At 38.3% G+C, this 21053-nt stretch overlaps 1 protein-coding gene across 6 annotated transcripts in view; it reads left to right on the plus strand.

The window, feature by feature from the left end:
- Positions 1 to 766: 766 nt before the first annotated feature.
- The window catches only part of MIA2 (MIA SH3 domain ER export factor 2), a 38797-nt gene continuing 18510 nt past the window's right edge, over positions 767 to 21053 (plus strand). For 2 of the 6 annotated variants that reach the window (XM_044435978.1, XM_044435977.1), the window contains exons 1-10: positions 4718 to 4891; positions 7460 to 7591; positions 9053 to 9074; positions 9174 to 9262; positions 10832 to 10903; positions 11973 to 12083; positions 14741 to 14812; positions 15936 to 16040; positions 18217 to 18339; positions 20677 to 20800. In XM_044435978.1, the coding sequence (XP_044291913.1) occupies positions 4754 to 4891; positions 7460 to 7591; positions 9053 to 9074; positions 9174 to 9262; positions 10832 to 10903; positions 11973 to 12083; positions 14741 to 14812; positions 15936 to 16040; positions 18217 to 18339; positions 20677 to 20800 (988 nt within the window). In that variant the 5' untranslated portion in view covers positions 4718 to 4753. Of the gene's footprint in view, positions 969 to 4717; positions 4892 to 4957; positions 5520 to 7459; positions 7592 to 9052; positions 9075 to 9173; positions 9263 to 10831; positions 10904 to 11972; positions 12084 to 14740; positions 14813 to 15935; positions 16041 to 18216; positions 18340 to 20676; positions 20801 to 21053 lie in introns of those variants that run through there. The other 4 variants (XM_044435976.1, XM_044435979.1, XM_044435980.1 and 1 more) reach the window with 3 other exon arrangements.

Genomic DNA, 21053 nt, shown 5'->3' on the forward strand with positions numbered 1-21053 from the left:
ACTTCTTCTTAAACATGCAAAGGATTGCACCCACCCTGGCTATCCATCTGGCCGACTTGCAAAGCTGTTGTGAGGATCAAATGAAACATAAGTATCTGCTGCAGTCTGCCAGAAATCAGATGAAAGAAATGTAAACAAGTACAAACAACTTCAACTGGACTCAATTCAACACACAGACTACAATAAAAATAAGGGTTCTAACATTTCAGAATCTGTCTAGGTACAACAGCTACCCTATGCAGCCTTGATCTATAATGCCTTAAATAGCAACCATAAGAAATGCAATGAAAGAAGAATTTATGATACTCCAAATCTAAATCTGTTTACTTAGAAATAAGATCCATCAAGTTCAATGAAAATTACTTCTTAAAGAATATCCTTAGGGTTCTATATGGAAAATATGTCAATATTTAGATGACTGAAATTGCCTTAGCAAATAGGTGAGGAGGTATAAAGGTTTTTAAAATTAAAATTTAAAAGAGAAATTGATTTAAAAAAAACACTAGCATTGCCCTGGGAGTAGGACATATGTATTATCATTCCATAGCAGCTTGTTGCAGCCTGTTCCTCTGATAATTTTTCGAGTGAGTCAAGGAATTTACCTATTTTACTTTAACTGTTGGTTGAACAAACAAACCCAATGTTAACTAAACCTCTGCATAGCGATACATTTTAAAATACTTTCTGTAAGTTATTAAACGAATTCTTCACAAAGGAGAGGTTATGGGAAGACTGAACATTAAGAAAGTCGCTTGTCATTAACCTCCCTTTTGCACCCCGGTTCCTTTAAATATATAAATGTCAAAACAGGATCACTTTTCCATTTGGATGCATACCCTACAGAAGCTCTTACCATCCGGTTCAGGATCTAATTAACAGAATAATTTGATGCTTTTTATAAATGTTTTTAAAGCTTTTGTTTATAGGATTGTGGTTCTTGGCAACCAATGGAGAAAACAGAGGAAGAGGTAAGTGTTTCTAAAAGTAAACTACAGTGAAAGAGGGAATTTGATATCTACAAACTGCTGAACTGCCACATAGACACTGAACTGTGCTTTGGACTGCTTTTATTTATTTTTTTTCATTTGTTTCTAGTTTTTCTTTTGCTGTTTTGCATGGTATCATGTGCAAGGGCTGGAGGCTGAGAAAGGAATGAAATGTTTACACATTGAGGGATGAGTAATATATACTAACTGAATATAAGTATCTAAAGGAGAAATTGTATTAAGAGTTAATTATATAAAATTCTCTCCATATTATTTCTATTAAAAACTCCCAGGCATAAAAATAATTTTCTAGAGCAGGATATGTACCTTTTCTTCTTTGCTACCATTTCACAGGCTATTTAGCTTTATCACTTTCTCTTCATGGCTTAAGAGTTTGCTGTTTTCTCCTGTCTTCATCATTTCTGCCCCTGTACTCAACCTAATGAGAACAACACGTGCTACAGAGAACATTATCCCAAGTATTAGGAGATCATAACAATAGAGGATATGCTTTTCTCTCTAAATATAAAGAAGAACCTGGGCCCCATTTTGCTTCTTAACAGCACTTGACTTTGAAAGGGAGATCTGTAGCAGGATCGTGTGTCCAGTATCCTCTGACCTCAGTTTCATATATTTGACTGAACAAGCCTTACAGGCACTCAAATACTAATGAAAGAAACTTTCTAGCTACTTACTGCATAATTCTGCGCATGGCTTTTCTGAAATTAAGCCATATTGACTGCACTGGGAATAATTCCAGGACAAGTGTGCTTAGAATTGTAGTCTAAAAGATCTGCAGTGATATCAGGAATAGTTAAATCCATTCCTATATACATTAGTAGAAGTAAATACTGTAGAAATCAATAGGATTCACTGAACTGCCAAGGGCAATTAAATCCTCTTCTTTTCCTCCACATGTAGCAATTACTGCTCAAGGAAAGGTTTGTGCCACTATAGTAACAATGACACTATTGCAAAGAAAGCAAGGAAAGTGTTTATCCCACTTGCACTAAATGAATGAAGATATAGCTAGCTAATTTTACTATGCTTGGAGGACATGGAGCCATGAAAGAGAGGGTTTGTCTGACAGCATTCTCGCCCCACTTTCGACTTCCTTTCTGCTTATGGGGGGGGGGGGCACTCTTTGTGTGGTACTTCTGTGCAGCAAAGAAAGATTTCCTTTAACACCAGAAAACAGCAGGAGTCAAAGGCTTAAAGTTTCCAGCAATAGAGAAAAAGCACAGGGGTCAACTTGCACAAAAACAGCATAAAGCATAGCAGGCAACAACGTTTAGGAAAATATACAACCACATAATGAGACATTTAGTGTGGCATAGATATATAGCCTCAATGTATTTAGAAAAGAACTGTTGTGAATTACAAAGTAATAAAGCCAAAGCTCAAGTGTAATTTTCTACTGGGACACATGACAGTGCAAGGACTTGTTATACAAGTTGCATGCACTGTCATAAACCTATTAATCCTATTATTATGCTTGGCTGCTGCTATCACATTGTTGCACAACTTGCACTGAAGATCGTGATTAATAATTGGTTAGAAGTCAGAAAACCAGAGCTATATGTTTCAAATGAGTTTTTATACTGACTTCATAAATATAAAAAAGTGAACATTGGCTATTGGGTGGGATAGAAGTGTAATAAATAAGGTGTATTTTAAAAGAACTATTGCAAAATTATAACTATTGTCAAGCAGATAAAACTTACTTGCACACATCAGAGGAGTGTTTAGCAGATCCCTAAATGACACTATGTAGAAATAAAATTTCCAACATTTTCCCCTCAGAGCCAGAATGTTTAATGTTATAATTTCCCTGCTGATCTTCTTATCTTGTAGTAAGGAGTTATATTTTTGGTTCCTGTCCCCATCTGTTGAGATTTTTTCTTGTGAGTCCTAACATGTGCAGAATGTTTCTGTGTGTGCTTAGAACTGAATTCAATAGAACATACTTCTTGCTTAAAGTTAAAGCTTCAGCCATAGGTCAAATCATTTATGAAGGAATGTTGCAAGCTAAAGTAATAGCAGTTTAGCAGCATATTTAAGTCCTGGGAAATTCAGGTGCCTGCATTAGTTTGATAGGCAACAAAATGGGCACATGGCAGTCAAGTACTTCCTGGAGAAGAAAAGTGACAGTTCTAGGGATCCAGAATAAAAGAATGAGTGTCCAGTGACAGAGCAAGGCAGGCTTAGACACACATTGCATGTGACCAATGGAGCCAGGGCAGTCTTCCTTCAATGGTCACAGCCTCTGATAATGGGTCCATCTCTGAACCAGAGGGTAATTTAAAGGTGTATTTGTGCTGATCACTGGCTTCTCTGTTGGTGTGGTGGGGTTGGATGCACAGGCATAGTACATGTGATGGCTTCTACAATGCCTGGAAAAAAAGGTGGAAAAAGAAAAATGACATGCTGTAGAGAAGTATAGTGTAGGGTTCTTTGAAAACATCTGGTACACAAGTTTTTTGGAGTATGAGAGAGTTCATTGGATTCAAATGCCACTGTGGGGTGTACCTGGGGAGCAGGCCAGGATATAGTCTCCTTTTGTGAGCAGCAGCAGTGTGCCCTCTGGATGAGTCAGATCTGATCAGCTTCTTAGTTGTCAGAGGGTTTCCAAGAAGGCTCAGCTTCAACCTGTAGTCTTGCTGGGCTTGTTTGTAGCATGGGGTTGCTACCTTGGGCAGAAGCCCCTTCTTCAGATTGGAGAGCTGTTTACCCTCCTCTAGACATAACAGTCCAGACCTTCCAAGCTTTGACAAATTAAAGAAAGAACATGCCAGCCCTCTTCTAATCCAAGGCTCACTTTATGAAGTGTACTCCTTCAGCTATGAAATGTTCTTGAAATCTCTTATTTCATAGGCTTGTTCCATGTACTTGTTTACTCATTTAATGCCAATGCCTTTGAAAGGAGTGGGCAAAATGAGAGCCTGAAGATGTTTGGGCCTGCAACTCCCATCATCTGTTACCTGTTTCTAGAGATATACTAGAAAAGCATTGATTGCCTTGCAAAGTTATCAATAGTTAAAAATATACCTTTGCAGCTGCAGTGTGTGAACATTCTCAGGCAGTCATTATGTACTTTAGTGTTGTTTGTGACCATGCTTTTCATTCCCGTGCAAGAAATTTGATTTCTACAGGCCATGATGGATGCTTGGGGTGGGCAGGAAGCAAACAATACACACTAACGACATGGGTAAGTATTCCCCGAAAACAATGCAGGGAAAGCAGTTAATAGGGACAGGAGCATCTTAACTCTCGATCAGGACAATATGAACATGTACAGAGCGCAGCTGCAATTCTGAATGTTCCACTTGGCTTGCCAGTCAGTCAGGTGGTTGTTTTGCAGCCTCCTTGAGGCAAGGATTGTGTTTGGCGCATACGTAGGTGAATACGTCAAGAGAACAACACGGCGGTGTGACAGTTATTAATTGCCGTGCAGTAGAACCACTGAAAAGCATACGTGCAGCCCTTCTTCCCAAGCACTGTGGCTCTCCTACAGTATCGCCGTCTCTTCCACACCTCCTATATTCGTTTATTTGCTGATGGTGCTGCTCGGGTCCCAACAACTGTACTTTCTCTTTTGTCCTTTCCCCTCCCACAGCCACGGTTTCCCCCAGTCCCCCCTCTCCTTGATCGTTAATGGTATGCTCCGCTCGTTAGGCAGGAAAAGAAGGTGTGGGCGGGGCTGCCGGCTGCCGCCTGCCGCTTCTCTCCTCCTCCTCCGTGAACTGAGTTGCAGTTGCTGCAGTAAGATGGCTGCTGCCGGCAATGGAGTCGTTGCTGGGGGCAGCCCGGAGGACGCCGTAGAGGCCGTCGCCGGAGGATTCGGATTGGGTTGGAGGGAGGGCGCTCAGCGGTACTGCGGGCTAGCTTTGGAGAGCGCTCGGAGTGTGAGTGCGGGGAAGGATGGAAAGGGCCACCCGGGGTGGGGGCGGTGTGGGCGTGGAGCGACCGGCCCTTGCCTGACTTTGGCTCCCTTTCCTTCTCGTAGCTTAATTTCCAAAACAGAGGTGCCTGAGCATGCCCACAGGTTTTATCTCTTGATGTGGATGGGGTATCGCATTGTCCCAGCTTCCTGTGTGGAGCTGGCTACTGCGGGTAGCTCAGCTGTTGAGGGTGTTGAACTCAGCATGTACACAACGGCACATACGTGTCGCTTCACCTGATCCAAGTATTACAGTTCGTTTCAAAGTACTGATTAAATCTGTAGCATATTTCCAAGGCAATATTGAAATACTTTGCTGCTTGTGATGCAGTGTTCCAAGAGCATAAGCACTCTGGTGGCGCTGCTACAGATTTTATTGATTTGCATTTGTATCCTGTCTTCTCCTCTTGCAAAGAAGGCAAGGTAGCTTACATGATCCTCTCCATTTTATCCTCACACCAACTGTGAGGTAGCTTAAGCTGAAAGTCAGTGACTGGCCCAAAGCCAGCTCGTGAGCATCATGGCCAAATGGGGACTAGAACCAGATCTACCGAGTTCCAGTCTAGCACTGCATCATGTTGGCTCTTGCTAAAGTGAGTAGGATTCCCATCCCATTTTTCCTGCCAGGGTTAGATAGCCCTCTATTTAAGATAAGCTTTTTCCATCACTGCAGTTCTATGCCATTTTTAGAAGATGAAGACTTGGATCCCAAATGGCCAACTTTATGTCTCACGTTAACTTTCTGTGTTGCAAGTACGAATGAATAGGATTTGCAGTGTCCTTGCCCAGAGATGAGTGCTGTAGTAATTATCATTAATGTAAAAATTACCCGGATAAGTCTGTGAAATCAAAATATGTATGTGTGCATCCACTTGCTCAGGTTGGATGTTCATGCAACAATGGTTTTGTAAATTATAAATCCACAGTTTATTTCTTAATTTTTAGTTCAGTTAGTTTTTTTGCATTTGGATGTGCTGCTCAGTCATGTAATTGTCCTTCAGAAGTGTTGATGCCAACTCATTGTGTCTTGACTCATTTTTTTTCTTGAATATTTTTGTGGGAATTGTGAGTTAAAGGAGCATTTAGAGAACATTTATAAGACTAGATGTCACACCAAAATTATCTGAAAGAAAAATTATATGAAAAATTGTGTATATGGAGATAGACTTCAGGCCTTGTTTTTCAGAGAAACATCAGATCCACTAGCTGCAGCCTTGTGTTGAAGACATACACCTAGAATTGAAGAATCCTGAGCACAGGAATTTGTTTTGACTACCAGAACTGAATAAAACTCTTAGTCCTTTTACATAAAAATCATCTTCTGGACAGAAGACCAACCTGTCTTTCTGTCAGTAGTGTGATTTAGGGTAAAGGAGCATAGTTGCTTTGTTGCCGCTGTTCAAACAATTGGGAGTCAGCAAACCTTGCCAGTCTGCTACAAGTCATCCAGAGACTTTTCAGTAAATCTACCTTCTGCTAATTGGTGTTCATTCCTGAGTCTTTATAGTACTGTAGTGTGTGGAAATGAAACAAGTGGGAAATTTGGGGGCCTTTACAGGTTGTTATGCTGCAACCCCCAGCATTGTTCACCATTGGCTGTGTTGGCTAAGGCTAATGGAAGTTGCAGTACAGCAACATCTGGAGCACCAGACGTTGCCTAACCCTTTGATAAAGGCTGCAATTGTCGACAGTTGCATTGGAGTAGGCCTTAAAGGAGCATCTTACTAGTTGAGAAGGAAAATGTATAAGCTATTGCTGGCATGAGAGAAATACAGTATGGAATCTATTTCATATCTTGTGGTTGTGAAGCCTCTGAAATTGACTGGTTGAGCTGGAATGAAGTTGTGGAAATTATTCATGGGCAGCCAAAGGAACAAAATGAGTGTACGGAAAGTTGTCCATTTGATTAGGTTTCAAATGTGAACTGGGTCAGCCTTCCCCAACCTGCAGCTTTCCAAATGTTTTGGACTTTAACTCCCTTCAGCTCCAGCCAGCATCACCACTGGCCAGGAATGCTGGGAGTTTTAGTAGGATTTATTTACCAATATGTTGGTTTAGGATTGCAGTTCAGGGCCACAATCTTTTACACACTTACTTGGAAGCAAGTCTCATTAAAAATAATGGGACTTACTGTGGTGCAAACAGACATTAGATTAATAACTTCCTGCTTTGTTTAGGAGTATGTTTAATGGCAAGATAATTACACTTTTGTTGAACAGTACCAGTTAATTTCCAAACCAAATATGGGGCTTCTTATTACTGTTACATCTAAAAAACTACTTATATGAGACTCTGTGGGTGAATCACTAAAATAGTGGAGTTTGCTTTGCTGATAGGTAGTACTCAGTATTTATACATTTATCATAAGATAATCATCCCTTTTCTCTCTTCAGCTTTTCTAAAGTATTTATTTTTTGATTGACTTATGTAAACAGTCATTTTCTGAAATAATTTTGAGTTCACATGATCAAAGGCACAGAAAGGCTCCTTTCAGATATTGGGAGGAAACACTTGCTGTTTTTCTATCTTAAAGGTTGTCGCCTCGTTGCCTGAAAATATGAGACCTGGTCCAGATCTTTACGGCTTTCCATGGGAAGTTGCGATTTGTGGTGCTGTTGTTGCCATTTTTACTGTTCTACTACTAATATGCAGGAGCTATCAGTCAGTGAGTATGACACTTTCAAAATGTTAGTGCCAGACTGCTGGCTACAGTGGAATTGTGTAGCCATTGTTATTTGTTTGAACATACATCTTAATTCAGTGTGGTGGGGCTTAGGTTATAGAATTTCACCCCCCAAAAAATATTGCTGGGTTAGTCTTGTCAATCTAAAAAAAAAGGAAGTCTGATAGCTTGTTTGTGTTTTGGCTATTTAATATTTCAATTTTTATCTGAAATATGTGAGAAATTAAATTGAGAAAAACCCTCTACAGTGTTTATTGCATTTGACACATTATCAGTTTCTGTTTACTTTAATATTAATAAATTGCTTTTGATTTAAAGCTACCAAGGCAGCTGAGGTTACATTTTCAAAATTAGTTTTTAAAATTACAAGCTTATTCTTACTTCTTAAACTTCTAATTATGTAACTCTCTCACTTCCTTGTCCAACTAACGTTTTTTATCTCTGCGTTAAAGTGTTGATTACCCAATGCAGCAGTCTCTTTCCCCTTCCTTCCCCCTCATCCTTTAAACATGTAGCTTGAAGAATTGTGCAGACTTGAGACTGTGTGTGTGTTTTGCCAAGAAGACAATATAACTAATAATATTTCTGTTTTTATTATGCTTAGAGTGCCTTTATTTTTGTGGCTACATTTTTGTGCTTTAAGTTACTTTATCTATTCAGGGTATATTTAAGACAATAGTCTTCCAGTCCTCTTTCAGTGACTATGACAAAATGCTATATTTCTGCTTTCATTGGGAACACATTTTTTTATTTTGTTATGCCTTTCAAATTACCATTGCTGGAAAATTATTTTGTCCATATCTGTCTGACACTATACATTAGGAGTTTTAGTGGAAATGATAGTGAAAGTGACAAAAACAGCTGGAAAGCAAGAACAAGCTCCGGTGTGCAAGCAGGGACAGGAATGAAAGCCTATGTGGAAGAGTTGCAGGGAGTGTAGTGAGGAATGAATGGGAAAACTTGTATGCAAGAATTGTTTAATGTCCATTTGCAAGGTGTTTAATCAGAGTAGATGGCAGACATAAGTACTGAGAAGATTGTAGGATGCTCCACCCCCAGCACAATCTGTTGTAACCTCACCTATGCAATATGGCTATAATAGCAATCAGTATGATCGAGGATAACCAGGTTCCTTGCTCAAGCAGAATTAGTAACAATCTCCAAAATCCATTAAGAATCATGGTGACTTTGGTGAACTTGGTTAACTTTAACTGTGGTTAATGGCTGTGGATACTTCCCTTAATTATGATTAAAAGGAGGATTTGTGGGAAGTAGATACATGATCTTGAAAGGTGTTTTTGATCTCTTAACTGAATCAAGAGGGTACTGATGTTTTATTTCCCATGGCCCTGGGAATCTGCTGTACTTATACTTAATTATGCTCTGAGCTTTAGTTCCATCTACTGCTGCAAACAAACTGCAATGTTTGCTCTTCTTTTGCAGGTTAGAAGTAGACTTTATGTAGGTAAGTTTGGCTTTTGTGTGTTGAACATAGATGAAGATTTGAGTTGAAACCATTTTTTCTTTGTTAAAGATTACCACATATAGCGTTTCCTCTTTTTAGGAAGAGAGAAACAGCTTGCTGGTAAAGTTGCTGAACTAGTTGAAGACAAATGTAAAGTACTGGAAAAATTCAGTATCTGCAAAAAAGAGGTAATTATAATTATATGCTTAAATTCTCAGCATGTATTTTAGTGATCTTACTAAAGTTTTTAAAGTAGTAGAATATAACATTCCATAATAATTTTTCAAATTATTTTAACCATCTATTCAGATTGGCTGTGCATAGTATTTGTTCAGTTAATTCCTTGTATATTTACAAAGAAGAAAATCCTATTGTATTCAGTAGGGCTTGTTTTGGGATGAATGTATAACTAAATACTGTAGACCTGTAGGAAGTAAGTCGCATAAATTTTGGAGGGATTTCATTCTACTATGATTTTTTTTCTGCATAGGAAAAGGAATAGAAATGTATTAGGACATTTTCAAAAAGTATTAATATATTTAATAGGTTATACTTACTAACAGATGTTTATACTGCAAGACTAAGAATCTAGTTTTCTGTAAACATTTCATAAATAATGACACATGCTTGTGACTTTAAATGATAAGGATTACTACTTGTAATCGACATAACTATATTCGAAATTTGATGAATGATGTGGTTTTTAACTCTATATTGCAACCAGGTGAAGCTGTTTCAGGTAATCTAAAAGTTTTTTGTTTAAAAAAAAAAAAAAGGACAGTGGAATTTGGATTGGAAAGTTCCTGTGATGGAAGCAGGTTAGATAGTACCCTTCACTCATGCCATTTTTTTAACCTTAAAATCTGCCTCTGACACTATTTTTTGCCCTGGGGGAAGCATACAGATTATCTTCTTTAAAAAAGTAGATTTGATCATGGTCTTCCAGACTTAGGTTTAATTTGGTCCTTAGACCTTTATCAAAGTAGTTACATTTTTTTAGGGCATTAACTTTTTCACCTCTTTATGAAACCAGCATATGCTAGATTATGTTTCAGAGGTCAGTTCAGTGGCCCCACTTCACAACTAGTTGCTAATAAATCAAGATGGGAGACTGCTTGGCACTCATTTGTGTCTTAGAGCTGGATTCAGATGAGAAGAAATCAGTGACATTGGTGTGTATTATTGAGGTCTGAGAGTAAAGGGTCCTAAAGAAGTGTAATCTTTCATGAACGGAGTGGGCCCTCATTCTTATACATTTAACACAAACGTATAAGCTCTGCACTGAAATACCTGTGCATTTCTAAAGTTTCTGCTTATACCTAACACACTGTTCCTTGCATGAGAAGGAAAACAAACTTTCAAATTGCACTTATAGATTATGAAATCCAACTTGTTTCAAACAGTTGGTTGTTTTCTGAGGCATTCTTGAATATCAAATTTCAACCTGGTGTCTGTATACCAGTTCCAATAATGTGCAGATATTGGGTTGAAACTTGATACTGAGGAGTGCTTCTGATTGAGAACAACTGCTTGCAATCCATTGGGATTTCTGCTGCTAGAAATGCAATGTTAGCTATACAGTTAGGAAATGACATTCTGTGCTAATCTACTAATGATTGGAGCAGTCTGTTTAGCCTGAGTCTCAACCTGTTAAAAAACCTAAAATGTCAGGTATTTTTGGTAGTGGAACAAGGGTAGCCATCAGTTTTCTTACTTCTTTTTCTAATTTTGATCATGTTATGACATTTTCATTTTAGTATGAGGAATTAGAAAATTCCCTGAAAGATGCCAGCCTTCTGCAAGGGTCAACCACTACATCAGACATCAAGGTAAAATCTGAATGGAAAAGTACTTGTGTAATATTTTCCTGTATGAAATAGTTTGTACTTTATAGCCTGATGCTATGCATGTTTGTTCAGAAGTTTCACTATGTTCAAGGACAGGGAGCATTTATTACCAAATCAGTGGGCATTGCATTGCAACCCTAGATATGTGTGTTTTATTTTTTATGATCTAAACATTTACTAAACTCACTGCTCATTGTTAAGGTCCTTGGATGCACGAGTTAGGGCTGGCCCTCCTATAAATCAAATGGTTCAGGCAGTGAATCTGGAAGGTCAGTGGATTGTGTGCCCACCATGTACCTCTTGGATGGTTGCCTGCCACAATCATATTTCATTAGCTGGCTGCAGCAGCACTTGCTGCTGGTACTTATGGGGTGTTATTCTTTGTTTTTATGACAATTTCTACAGCAAAAAAGTGATCAGTGGGAATGTCGAGTATGTGCCCCTTGCCTCACTCTGAGGAACACTTGGGTTGTCACGGATGGGATATGACAGTAGCAAATACTCTTTTGAAGTCATTCAACTGTAAACAGTATTTGCTGTTTTGGCAAAGCACTGGAAGTGCAGGCAGTCCCAACGGCCACCATACATTGTCCTGACAAAGGACATCTTAGAGTAAGGCATGCAAAGAGAAAGCTTGTCTACCTCAGACAGAGCTCTTACACTTTGACAATGGTCAGCCTACACTTTCGCCAGACAAATGTGGGATATACGCTTGTAATAATAGTCCCTTCTATTTCAGCCTGGTAGTAGAAGTAAAATCAGTTATCAAAATGAAGCATGTTATGCATTGTTCAATTTGCATTTCCTTAAGATTGCAAAATTTAATTTTGGATGTACTTATCATAGACACTGGATTTTAGGCCATATAATATGAAGTCTTGATATGCAAATAATTTAAAATGGATAATATGAAGCCACAATCTATGGAATGGCTCCTAATGTATTGTGTCAGATAATTACAGTTAAAAGTGTTGTGTAACTACTACTCTTTTAGAATACTTTTATAGTTCTGAAAAGCCAAAAATAATCTTTCAAAACTTGATTATTTTAGATGGCATATGAAGAACTGAGCAATTCAAACACTGCACTCAAGAATGAAATAGCAACTTTAGAAAAACAACTGAAAGAAGAGAAGTCCAAACGATCAGAACAGGATGACTTGGTATGTTTTCATTTAAACCAATAATTCCTGAACAAAATAACAGTATAATTTCTGTAATACATTAAAATTAGTATCCTGTCCTCCTTGCTCTTTTTAAGTGGATTATATCAGGTTATTGAGATGCAGTTACTCTGCATATTTTAATCAAAAGCATGCTATACTTCATATTCCAAAGAAAATGATACCTTTAACAAATTCTCAAACATGCTCAATTTTTCAATATATCTAGCTTCTATTTAAATTACAGAGCTAAGGGAATTTATCTGTGCACGATAGAAGTTTCTAGCAAAAGCAGAAAGTTGATTCCTCATTTTTAACTACTTTTTAAACTTTCATTTCAAATCATTTTATTACAAGGAAGATGAAGTAAACATAGCCTGAAGAAAACTAAAAACTAAAATCCAAATCAGTTAAAATACATAGAGTTCAGAACTGCAAAACTTTCAAGGTAAAATCATGTACGTAATTGCATTCTTAATAGACTAGCATAAACATTAAAGGAGCTGGAGCTGGATGTATGGTGATATTAACTATTTTGAGGGCTAATTTGCTCATCCAAGTATTATTTTATTGGCACCTTAATTAATTTTAGCCCATTTCTAAACCATGAAAATGAAAGGAATAGAAAATAGAACTGTCAAGATCATACTCCTTTTATACAAATCTTTTGTATGACTACATTTAAAATAATTGTGTTCTGTTATCTTACCTGAAAAAGGACATTAGTGAGTTGGAAAATGTACAGAGAAAGACAGCAAAAATGATCAAGGACTGGAACAGCCCTCCTGTGCGGAGTAGCTACGATAGCTGAGACCATTTAGCTTAGAAAAAAGTCAAGTAAGGGGAGATGGATAGCTGTGGTTAAAAAAATGCATGGTGTGAGGAAAGTGGAGAGGGAGACATTTTTCTCTCTTTCCCATAGTGTTGGAACTCAGGGTCATCACATGAAGTTGATTGATGGGAGGCTTAAGACAGATAAATAGACATATTTCTTCACAGAATGTATAGTTAAGCTATGGAATTCACTGCCATGGGAACTGATGATGGCTGCCATTCTGAATGGCTTTAAAAGGAGATTGGACAGATTCATGAGGGAGGAGGGCATCATTGGCTACTAGCCTTGCTGGCTATGTGCTCTCTCCTTTACTAGAGGTGGCGTGCTTGCATACACCAATTGCTGAGGAGCTTGGGCAGGCAGAGGTCTTTTATTCATCCGATTTGAGGGATCCTGTGGGCATCCGTTCTGCCAGCATGGACTAGATGGACCATTGGTGTGATCCAGCGTAGTTTTTCATATGTTCTTAGTCCTAGAGAATTCAGTGGCTCTTCCTCCCGAGTAAGTGTACATAAGTTTGCAGCCTTGCAGTGCCATATTCCAACATGTCTATTTAGAAATAAGTCCCATTGAGTTCAGTGGTGCTTATTCCCAGGATGTAAAGTGTGTGTTGTGTTACAATTTTTATGTAAACAACACACAACATTTATAAAGCGAAATAAGACAAGAATAGAACAGTTAGGGTAGATTATTGTTGTGATGACCCCACAGAACCTGGCTTGCTTCTGTTCTTTCTTGTGCTCTGCCCTGCTTAAGAAGTGAGCTTAGAGGAAGTCTGTGTCTGCTAGCGAATCTCCTCTTGTGTAATCAGCAACCTTCCTCTGCAGCACATGTTGCACAAACAAAGCCTGCAAGTCATATGTGTGGAAGAGGACTTTCTCTTGCACAGCATTCGTACAGGTTTGATTCCTGGTGGGTGTCTGTGTAAACACCTGGCACCAAGTTGGACTCAGGGATGTAAAAAAATAGATTCCTATCCCCAGAGCAGATTTTTATACCTTGTTATTTCTTGTTGCTTGTAGTAGGGTTGAAAAAAAGTTACTGCCGTGCAAGGTTTTTAATAGATGTAAATCTTATTTAAAAAATCTTAGAAGATAATGTTTCCTTGATTCCCTGTGTGTTTACTTAGAAGTAGGCTTCATTGTGTTCTTTTGGTCATACCACTTAGTTCCTAGTATTGGAGCCTTTGTTGCTTACATTGGTACTCTAATTCAGTGTCCTGGGGATCTTTGTAAGAATCACCGGTTGACCAGTCTGACTCCCCATCTTGTGTCAGTGCTGTTCCTGGTAACGTGAAATACTTTTTTTAGTATGAATAAGTTATCACAAAGCTAATAGCATAATGTGTTTACCTGATTGCGCCTTTAGATCTTTTCGACATACTAAAAATTGTATTCAGCCTTCTTGATAAGTTGCTCACAAAATATTTTATTAGTCTGCCCATATGGCCATGTTAAATCTAGGTGACACAGTGTGGCTTGAACAATGAGGTCTGGCCAGCTACATACATGGAAGGAATTACTGCTTGTGCCAGGCAAGTGGGTGAGTGGTATCAGCAAAACAAGCTTTGCTTTATTCTTAAATTGAAAGAAGTGTAAACAAAGGTGATAGGAAACCAAGAATATGACTCTTTCTTTCTCATAACCAATGTGTTGCCCTAATAAAATTGATAGTAAAATTATTTAAAAGATACTTGGCAAATATTATTATTTGAAAAATAAATATATTTCAACAATATGTGAGTCTACAGTTACTTTGGTCAGGCAGTGCCAACCAGACTTAAGGAAATGTTTATATAAAATTATTTTTGATATCTTTGTAGATGGCAGAAATACAGAGAAGAATGGAATCTTTAGAGAATGAAGCAAAATCTATCCAGTTGCAAGTAGCTGAAGTAAGCAAATATTTAGATATTAAATTAAATGCCTTTAAATGAATTAAATTAATTGCATCATGTATTTTAGCAAAATGTTGGATCTTGTCATTAACATTTTAAATTGGTTTCTGTCCTTGTCATTTTATACACTAACTAGTCTTGTACACAAATTGGATGTCCCTTGGGAACCTACCCTCATGACAAGAGGGTTCCCGTCCCTCATTAATCAGCCAACTTCTGGTCTGAATATTCTCCTCTTGGAGCCAGAACACTATGCTTAGGACTCTGAAGAGAGCCCCTTTGAACTCCTTGGGGTTGCTACTCTTCAGGTACTAATCCTCAAGACCATTTTCTAGAAGTCACCACCTCAACTCACCTCACCTCAGCATTTCAGAATTAGAAGCTTTCTTTTCTGACAGGGACCTAAGTGTCTTTCACAAAGACAAGTGATCCTCTGCCTAGACCTTTCCTTCAATCCCAAGGTCATTTCAGCCTTCCATGAAAAAATGATCTCTGCGCATGCATGCCCCTGCCTTTCTGTGCCCCCCACCTGGCCTGCGCCCCCCACCCGCACCACCTTGGTGGCCTGCGCCCATCCCTGGTACCTTTCAACTGGCACCTGGCACCTATATTCATAAGTTTGAGGATCCCTGCCATATGTAGTTACTACATACCACATATGTTACTAATGCTGTAGAAGGTAAATTCCCCTTTTGGGATTGCATGCATTGCTCTCACAGAAACAGAGAATTGCAAATTGAACAGAAGACTATGCACCTGTTGTTGTTCTTTGAGAGCATCACCTTTAACAGGGAGGAGGAAAGCTCCATGAGCACAGCTAAGTTTTGTGGATGAATGCAGAATTGTATTTCAATTTTTGCGCTTAGAAATGCATTTGTTTGTATTACTTGGAATTCAAATAACTCATATTGCTTAAAATACACTTGCTTTCTCAACATTACATGATTTTGCTATATTTGGATTGGAAATATACTGTAACAAAGAGTAAGCTTAAAGGCAGTCTGTACTATCTTGGAAAAATAGGAGCACCAGCTAAAGGGGTGGGAATGTATATATGATTTTATGTATCCTTGTTAACTGTAATGATATAAGCAGTTTCACTTTGCTCTGTTTCACTTAGACCAAGACTACATTAAAAGTGTATGAGATTAACAGACAGAGACTGATGACATCTGTGCAAGATGCCTTAGAGGAAAACAGCCATCTACATGAAAGTGAAAAACAAGTATGTCCTTACTAATCTGCAATGTGTGCAGTGGCCTTTAAAAGAATAATTGACTCTCATCTTAGCTTTAAAATAATGTACAGTGGTACATTGGTTCACGAACTTAATCTGTTCCATGACTCTGGTTGTGACCCAAGTCAAATTTCCCCATTAGATTCAATGTAAATAAGGTTAATCCGTTCTGCAACTATTTTTTTTAATCAGAAAAATTTGAAACACAGTGACAAAGAACAGCTAAGTAACAAAGTACTGTACAGTACAGTGGAGAACACTAACCTAGGTGGGGGGAGGTTATTGTTTGAGGGAGAGTCCCCTTCCATAACGACACTGGGGAGATCTCTTTCAGGGGTTTCCTCTCTTCTTTGTCTCTTAGCTGCAGGGTCAATTTTGGTGAAAAATCTGTCTATAGTCGCTCGTTTTTTCCTGCGCTGCATAATTCTCTGGAAATGAGAGATCACATTATCTTTCATCAGATTCAACACTCTTGTTTGTTACAGTTATGTTGGGGTGGTGCTTCTCAAAGAAATCCTGGCACTCATTCCATTTTTTCTTAATGGATTGTATCACATCACTGCTAACCTCCTCCCTGTCTTCCTCTTCCTCAGTGGAATCCTCCTCAGCAAGTGCTTTCTGCTGCTCACTCTGGAGTTCAGCATGTTCTTCTGTCTTCAGCTCCTCTGTGCCTTCCCTGCACGAATGCAGCTGCGATCGTGGCCATCTCCCCATTTGGGGGGTGGGATGGGGAGATGGCTGGGATCTTAGTTGCCACCCAATGCGGAGATCACGACCCAAGTCAAAATTTTCATGAAATTTTTGTTCATGACCTGATTTGGTTGTGAACCAAGGCGTTCGTGAGCCGAGGCACCACTGTATGTGATTGTTCAGCTTTGTGACTTTGCTTTCCATGGGATAAATTAGTTCAATGCTTCCTCCTCTATGGTACATTTGGGCAACCTGCAGGCCTGGTCCTAATTTCATGCAGCCCTTGGCCTAATTTCAAAAGTGCTCTGCAAGAGATCAGTTTAGATCCCTGGTCAGAATGATCTGACACTCACACAAGAGTCTTTTGGACATGGAAGAAGAAGAAAAGGAATGACACAGCTCAGTTTTGACTCTGCCCATTACAAGCATGCAACCCTATCAGTTGATCCCTAAGGAAACTTCACCCTCAACAGAAATAAATTTTAAAAAAGAGGCTCCCAACCTGCTCTGTAGGCAACTTGATGCTTCATGGAATCTCAGTGGGATTTTTTAATTATTTCTAGCATGTCTACTTTTACTCCAGCTGTTTTAACAGTTGATTTTAATTATCTTGTTTTAACATGACTCTGGTTTATAATTTTACTTTAGTTTATATTATTTATTTATGGTTGTTTATTTAATTTTAATGTAATAATCTTAATTTGTTGGGTTATATTTTTTATTTATGTTTTGTTAATGTTTTTAGTATTTTTTATTTTAAAATGTTGTTATAACTGTTTTAAGCCACACAGGGTGCCCAGACATGGGCAATGGTAGTGGCATAAAAATTGAAATCATAAATATATAATAACATTGTCATTTTTTCTGCATTAAATTGCTAGCTTCTTATTGGTCAGAATATTCTTTCCCTGACTTATGTTTGATGTTCAATATGCTTGGCTTGAAATGTCATGTTTTAAAAGCTACTGTTGAAGAGATTCTACAATGAACAATGATTCAGTTTGCGTATAATAGTTAACTGTTGTATACAATAGCTAAACTATTATTTTCTGTAACCTGTCCAGAGAGCTGTTCCGGCTAAGGGATAGAATAGAACTCAAATAAATAATATGGTGTAAACAACCATATATAGTTATTTATGGGTGCATCAGAGCAAGCTATTAGGTTGCCTCCTGTGCATCTGCAACTTCCACTTTTTTCCAGGTTGCCAGATAACCTAGGAACCTTGTTCCTGAGTTGTTGCCATGATATGAGAACCTGATACTCTGAATCATTGAGGGGAAAACATTTCAAGAGTTTTAACCATGGTTTGTTGTAATTATGTCAAGAACATTTAACATAGTTGAGTGTGCTGGATTTTCCTGCATCGTTGAGTCAGTGTTAAGAAGCTTATGGTAACGTTGAGACTTTATTATTTTAATGTAATCCTTTTAGCTACAAATTAAGTAATAATCTTGGAAACTTTGTCTTTCAGCTGTTGCAAGAAGCTGAAGGATGGGATGAACGATTTAATGAACTAAATGAACAAACAAAAATGTTTGAATCCTCCACAGCAGATATGGATGAAGCTCTTAAAAACAAGGAAAGTCAAGTCAAGGTAAAAGCCCTGTGATTTAGTGATAAGTTGTGTAGGAAGTAAAAGTGGAAAGAGGCTTGATTTAACTTCTTCCCGTAGCTCAGTCTGATTGCCCAGAGTTGTGCCAGTAAACTTTGTCTTGTACAATAAGACTTCCTCTCCTTCCTTGCCTCCTGGATGCCCCCCCCCCCAACCCTCAGAGGCAGGCTTGTGGGGGGAGGCAGCAGAGGAAGAGGGTTTTGTTCCTTCAAGAGTACATGTTTTTCTGGTAAATTGAACAGTGTTGGGTTTCACTTTCTGTTTTTTTATGTGCCAGTAAGGAACTTGCAGTGCAGTGCAATGAAGTTCTTGGCAGGGTTTTGAATGAATGAATGCTGGGGAAGTATTGCTCTCATGGCTTATAAATAGCTGAAATCCTCCTGGCATGGCCCTCACTTTGCTTTCTTCATATGGGTGCATGTATATCCTGTGAATGCCCAGTGCAACTGAGACACAGTACACAAAATTGCCCTCATTCTTATAGAAGTTTATATGTGTTCAGTCAAGAGCATTTATAAATGACAGGGAGGTTTGCCGAATCCTTTGAGGTGGGTATGGAATGCTGAGTCTGTTCCATTTTCTTCTTTGATGTGCTTTCAAATCCTGCTCAGCTTCTGTAGCTCACACTGCTTACTTTTGGGAACTTTGGAAAGCTTCTGATGTCTCTCATAGGGACTGATTAAACTGCCAGCACTCTGTTTTCTTTGTAGTTTTATTGCTTTCTAAGGAAGCCACTTGTGCTAACTGCAAAGCTCTGGAAGGTATAGCAGGTACTGCCATGTTGGCAAGATGCTTTTGTATTTGCTGAGCAATGGGACTCACTGCTTAAATTTGGAGTCTCCCCACCTGCCCTTCTGAAACATTGTGTGTGTCAGGGTGGATAAAAATCAATTTTCAAAAAAATCTGATTTTTAAAATTTAAATTTGATTCGTTGATTTAAATTGAATTTCTTTAATAAAATGCTTTTTGAGGAAAAATCCATCTAAATTTAGTTTTTTATTTAAGATACATTATAGTGCAAAAGGTTATGAAATAAGGATTAGTTTTTAATTATGTAGCATGAGGTTGTATATTCATGCAATGTTTAAATTTTTGGTATAAATGAATTCCATTAATCCATTCACAATGTCATCACTGGGTCATTTTTCTGTCTAGAGCAAACTAAGGCCCATGGGCTGGATCCAGCCCACCATGCCCATTTGCACTTGCCGTGCCTGCGTGCACACCTGCCGCTGCCCACCTTGCCCTGCGCGTGGGGAGGCAGCAGTTTGCTCGCTCGGAGAAAACGATCTCCAAAAATGTAATAAAATAAATATATAGAGTTGAAAAGAATAATGCCATTGTTCCTTTGCAATTCTATGTAGACAGAATTGAACCCCTTACCTCTTCAGTGCTAAATTTCAAAAAATTCATTGTATTTTTAGAAGAAAATTGTTCAGAGTGGAATAGTTCTGCACGAGAAGCTAAGTGTGAGGAGGGAAGGGCAGCCAGTAAAAATGAAAGTGAACCCTTTTATGCAGAATATTCCATAAGTCTATGGATTTTTTTGTGTGTAGTCTGAGGTTTATCATTTTATTCTTTTCCTGGAGGAAAAAACCTATAAAGGCAGCAGGTCATAAAAGACTCCAGTTGGGGAATATTTTAATTAAGTTTGTCTACTTATGGGTAAGGCAAGCATGCATGTGAATTTTGTAGAAAATCATGATTTAAATCTAGTCTTACTGACCAGTGATTAAATCATGATTTAAATTGATTTGATTTAAATAAAATCCATCCTTCTCTGTTTTTAAATGATTTACTTAAGAGAATCTTTAATTTCAGGGAAAAGATTAGGGCAGCAAAATGTCAATGATTTATTAAGGAATCTGTCAGTGCTGCCTTCCATAATTCTCAGATTCATGCATTCTCAAATTTTACGTATGTATAGTCCAGCAATTTTGATAGCGGTGAAAGTATATTTCAGAGATTCAGGAAGCTTCTGATCAAATACATGTTCATAATGCTGGAAAACATACCTGCAGTTATACCTTTGGGTTTGCTTGAACAAGGAAATATGGCTGAGCTATGTGTGCTCTAAGTTCTGCAAATTCACATTTTCTGAATTGCGAGAGATCTAACTAATGCAACAGTGGATGCAGTTGCAAAAACCTTTTCACATGGGAAAGATATTCAGAGGAAGCAGACAAGAGTCCCATAAAATGGTATGAATAGTTTTGAATGTCAGGTAGCTTAATTTGATATATTCAATTAATAAAATCTTGAATTTGTTTTGTATGGAGAGAAGAAGATTCATTCTTGGTTTTTTAAACACTGTACAGTCTCTAACTGAGTGCTTATTGAAGATGAAAAACTGGAGTTGTGCGGTAGGGGAGAATGCTGCTGCTGAAAACAACCATTGGGAGAATGACATCAAAAATGAAACCGAAAATGGGGAGCAGCTAGGTAAATGGTTTGACTCCTATGTAAGGGGGGAAAGAAAGATAAATAATTTTCAGATCCCGAAACTGTAACCTGCCTTCCTTGGAAATATGTTTGTATCAACAAACAGGAATGAAAAACAGGCTTCCTAAATCTGATACCTCCAGCTGTTTTGAACTACAGCTTCCGCTAGTTCTGGCCAGTATGTTCAGAGGTCTGGGCTGATGAGAGTTGTCTAAAGGACACCAAGTTAGGAAAGCCTGCTCTGTGGCATGAG

The sequence above is a fragment of the Varanus komodoensis genome, unplaced genomic scaffold (assembly GCF_004798865.1).
Source record: "Varanus komodoensis strain SLA01 unplaced genomic scaffold, ASM479886v1 scaffold3, whole genome shotgun sequence".
NCBI classification, from domain to species: domain Eukaryota; kingdom Metazoa; phylum Chordata; class Lepidosauria; order Squamata; family Varanidae; genus Varanus; species Varanus komodoensis.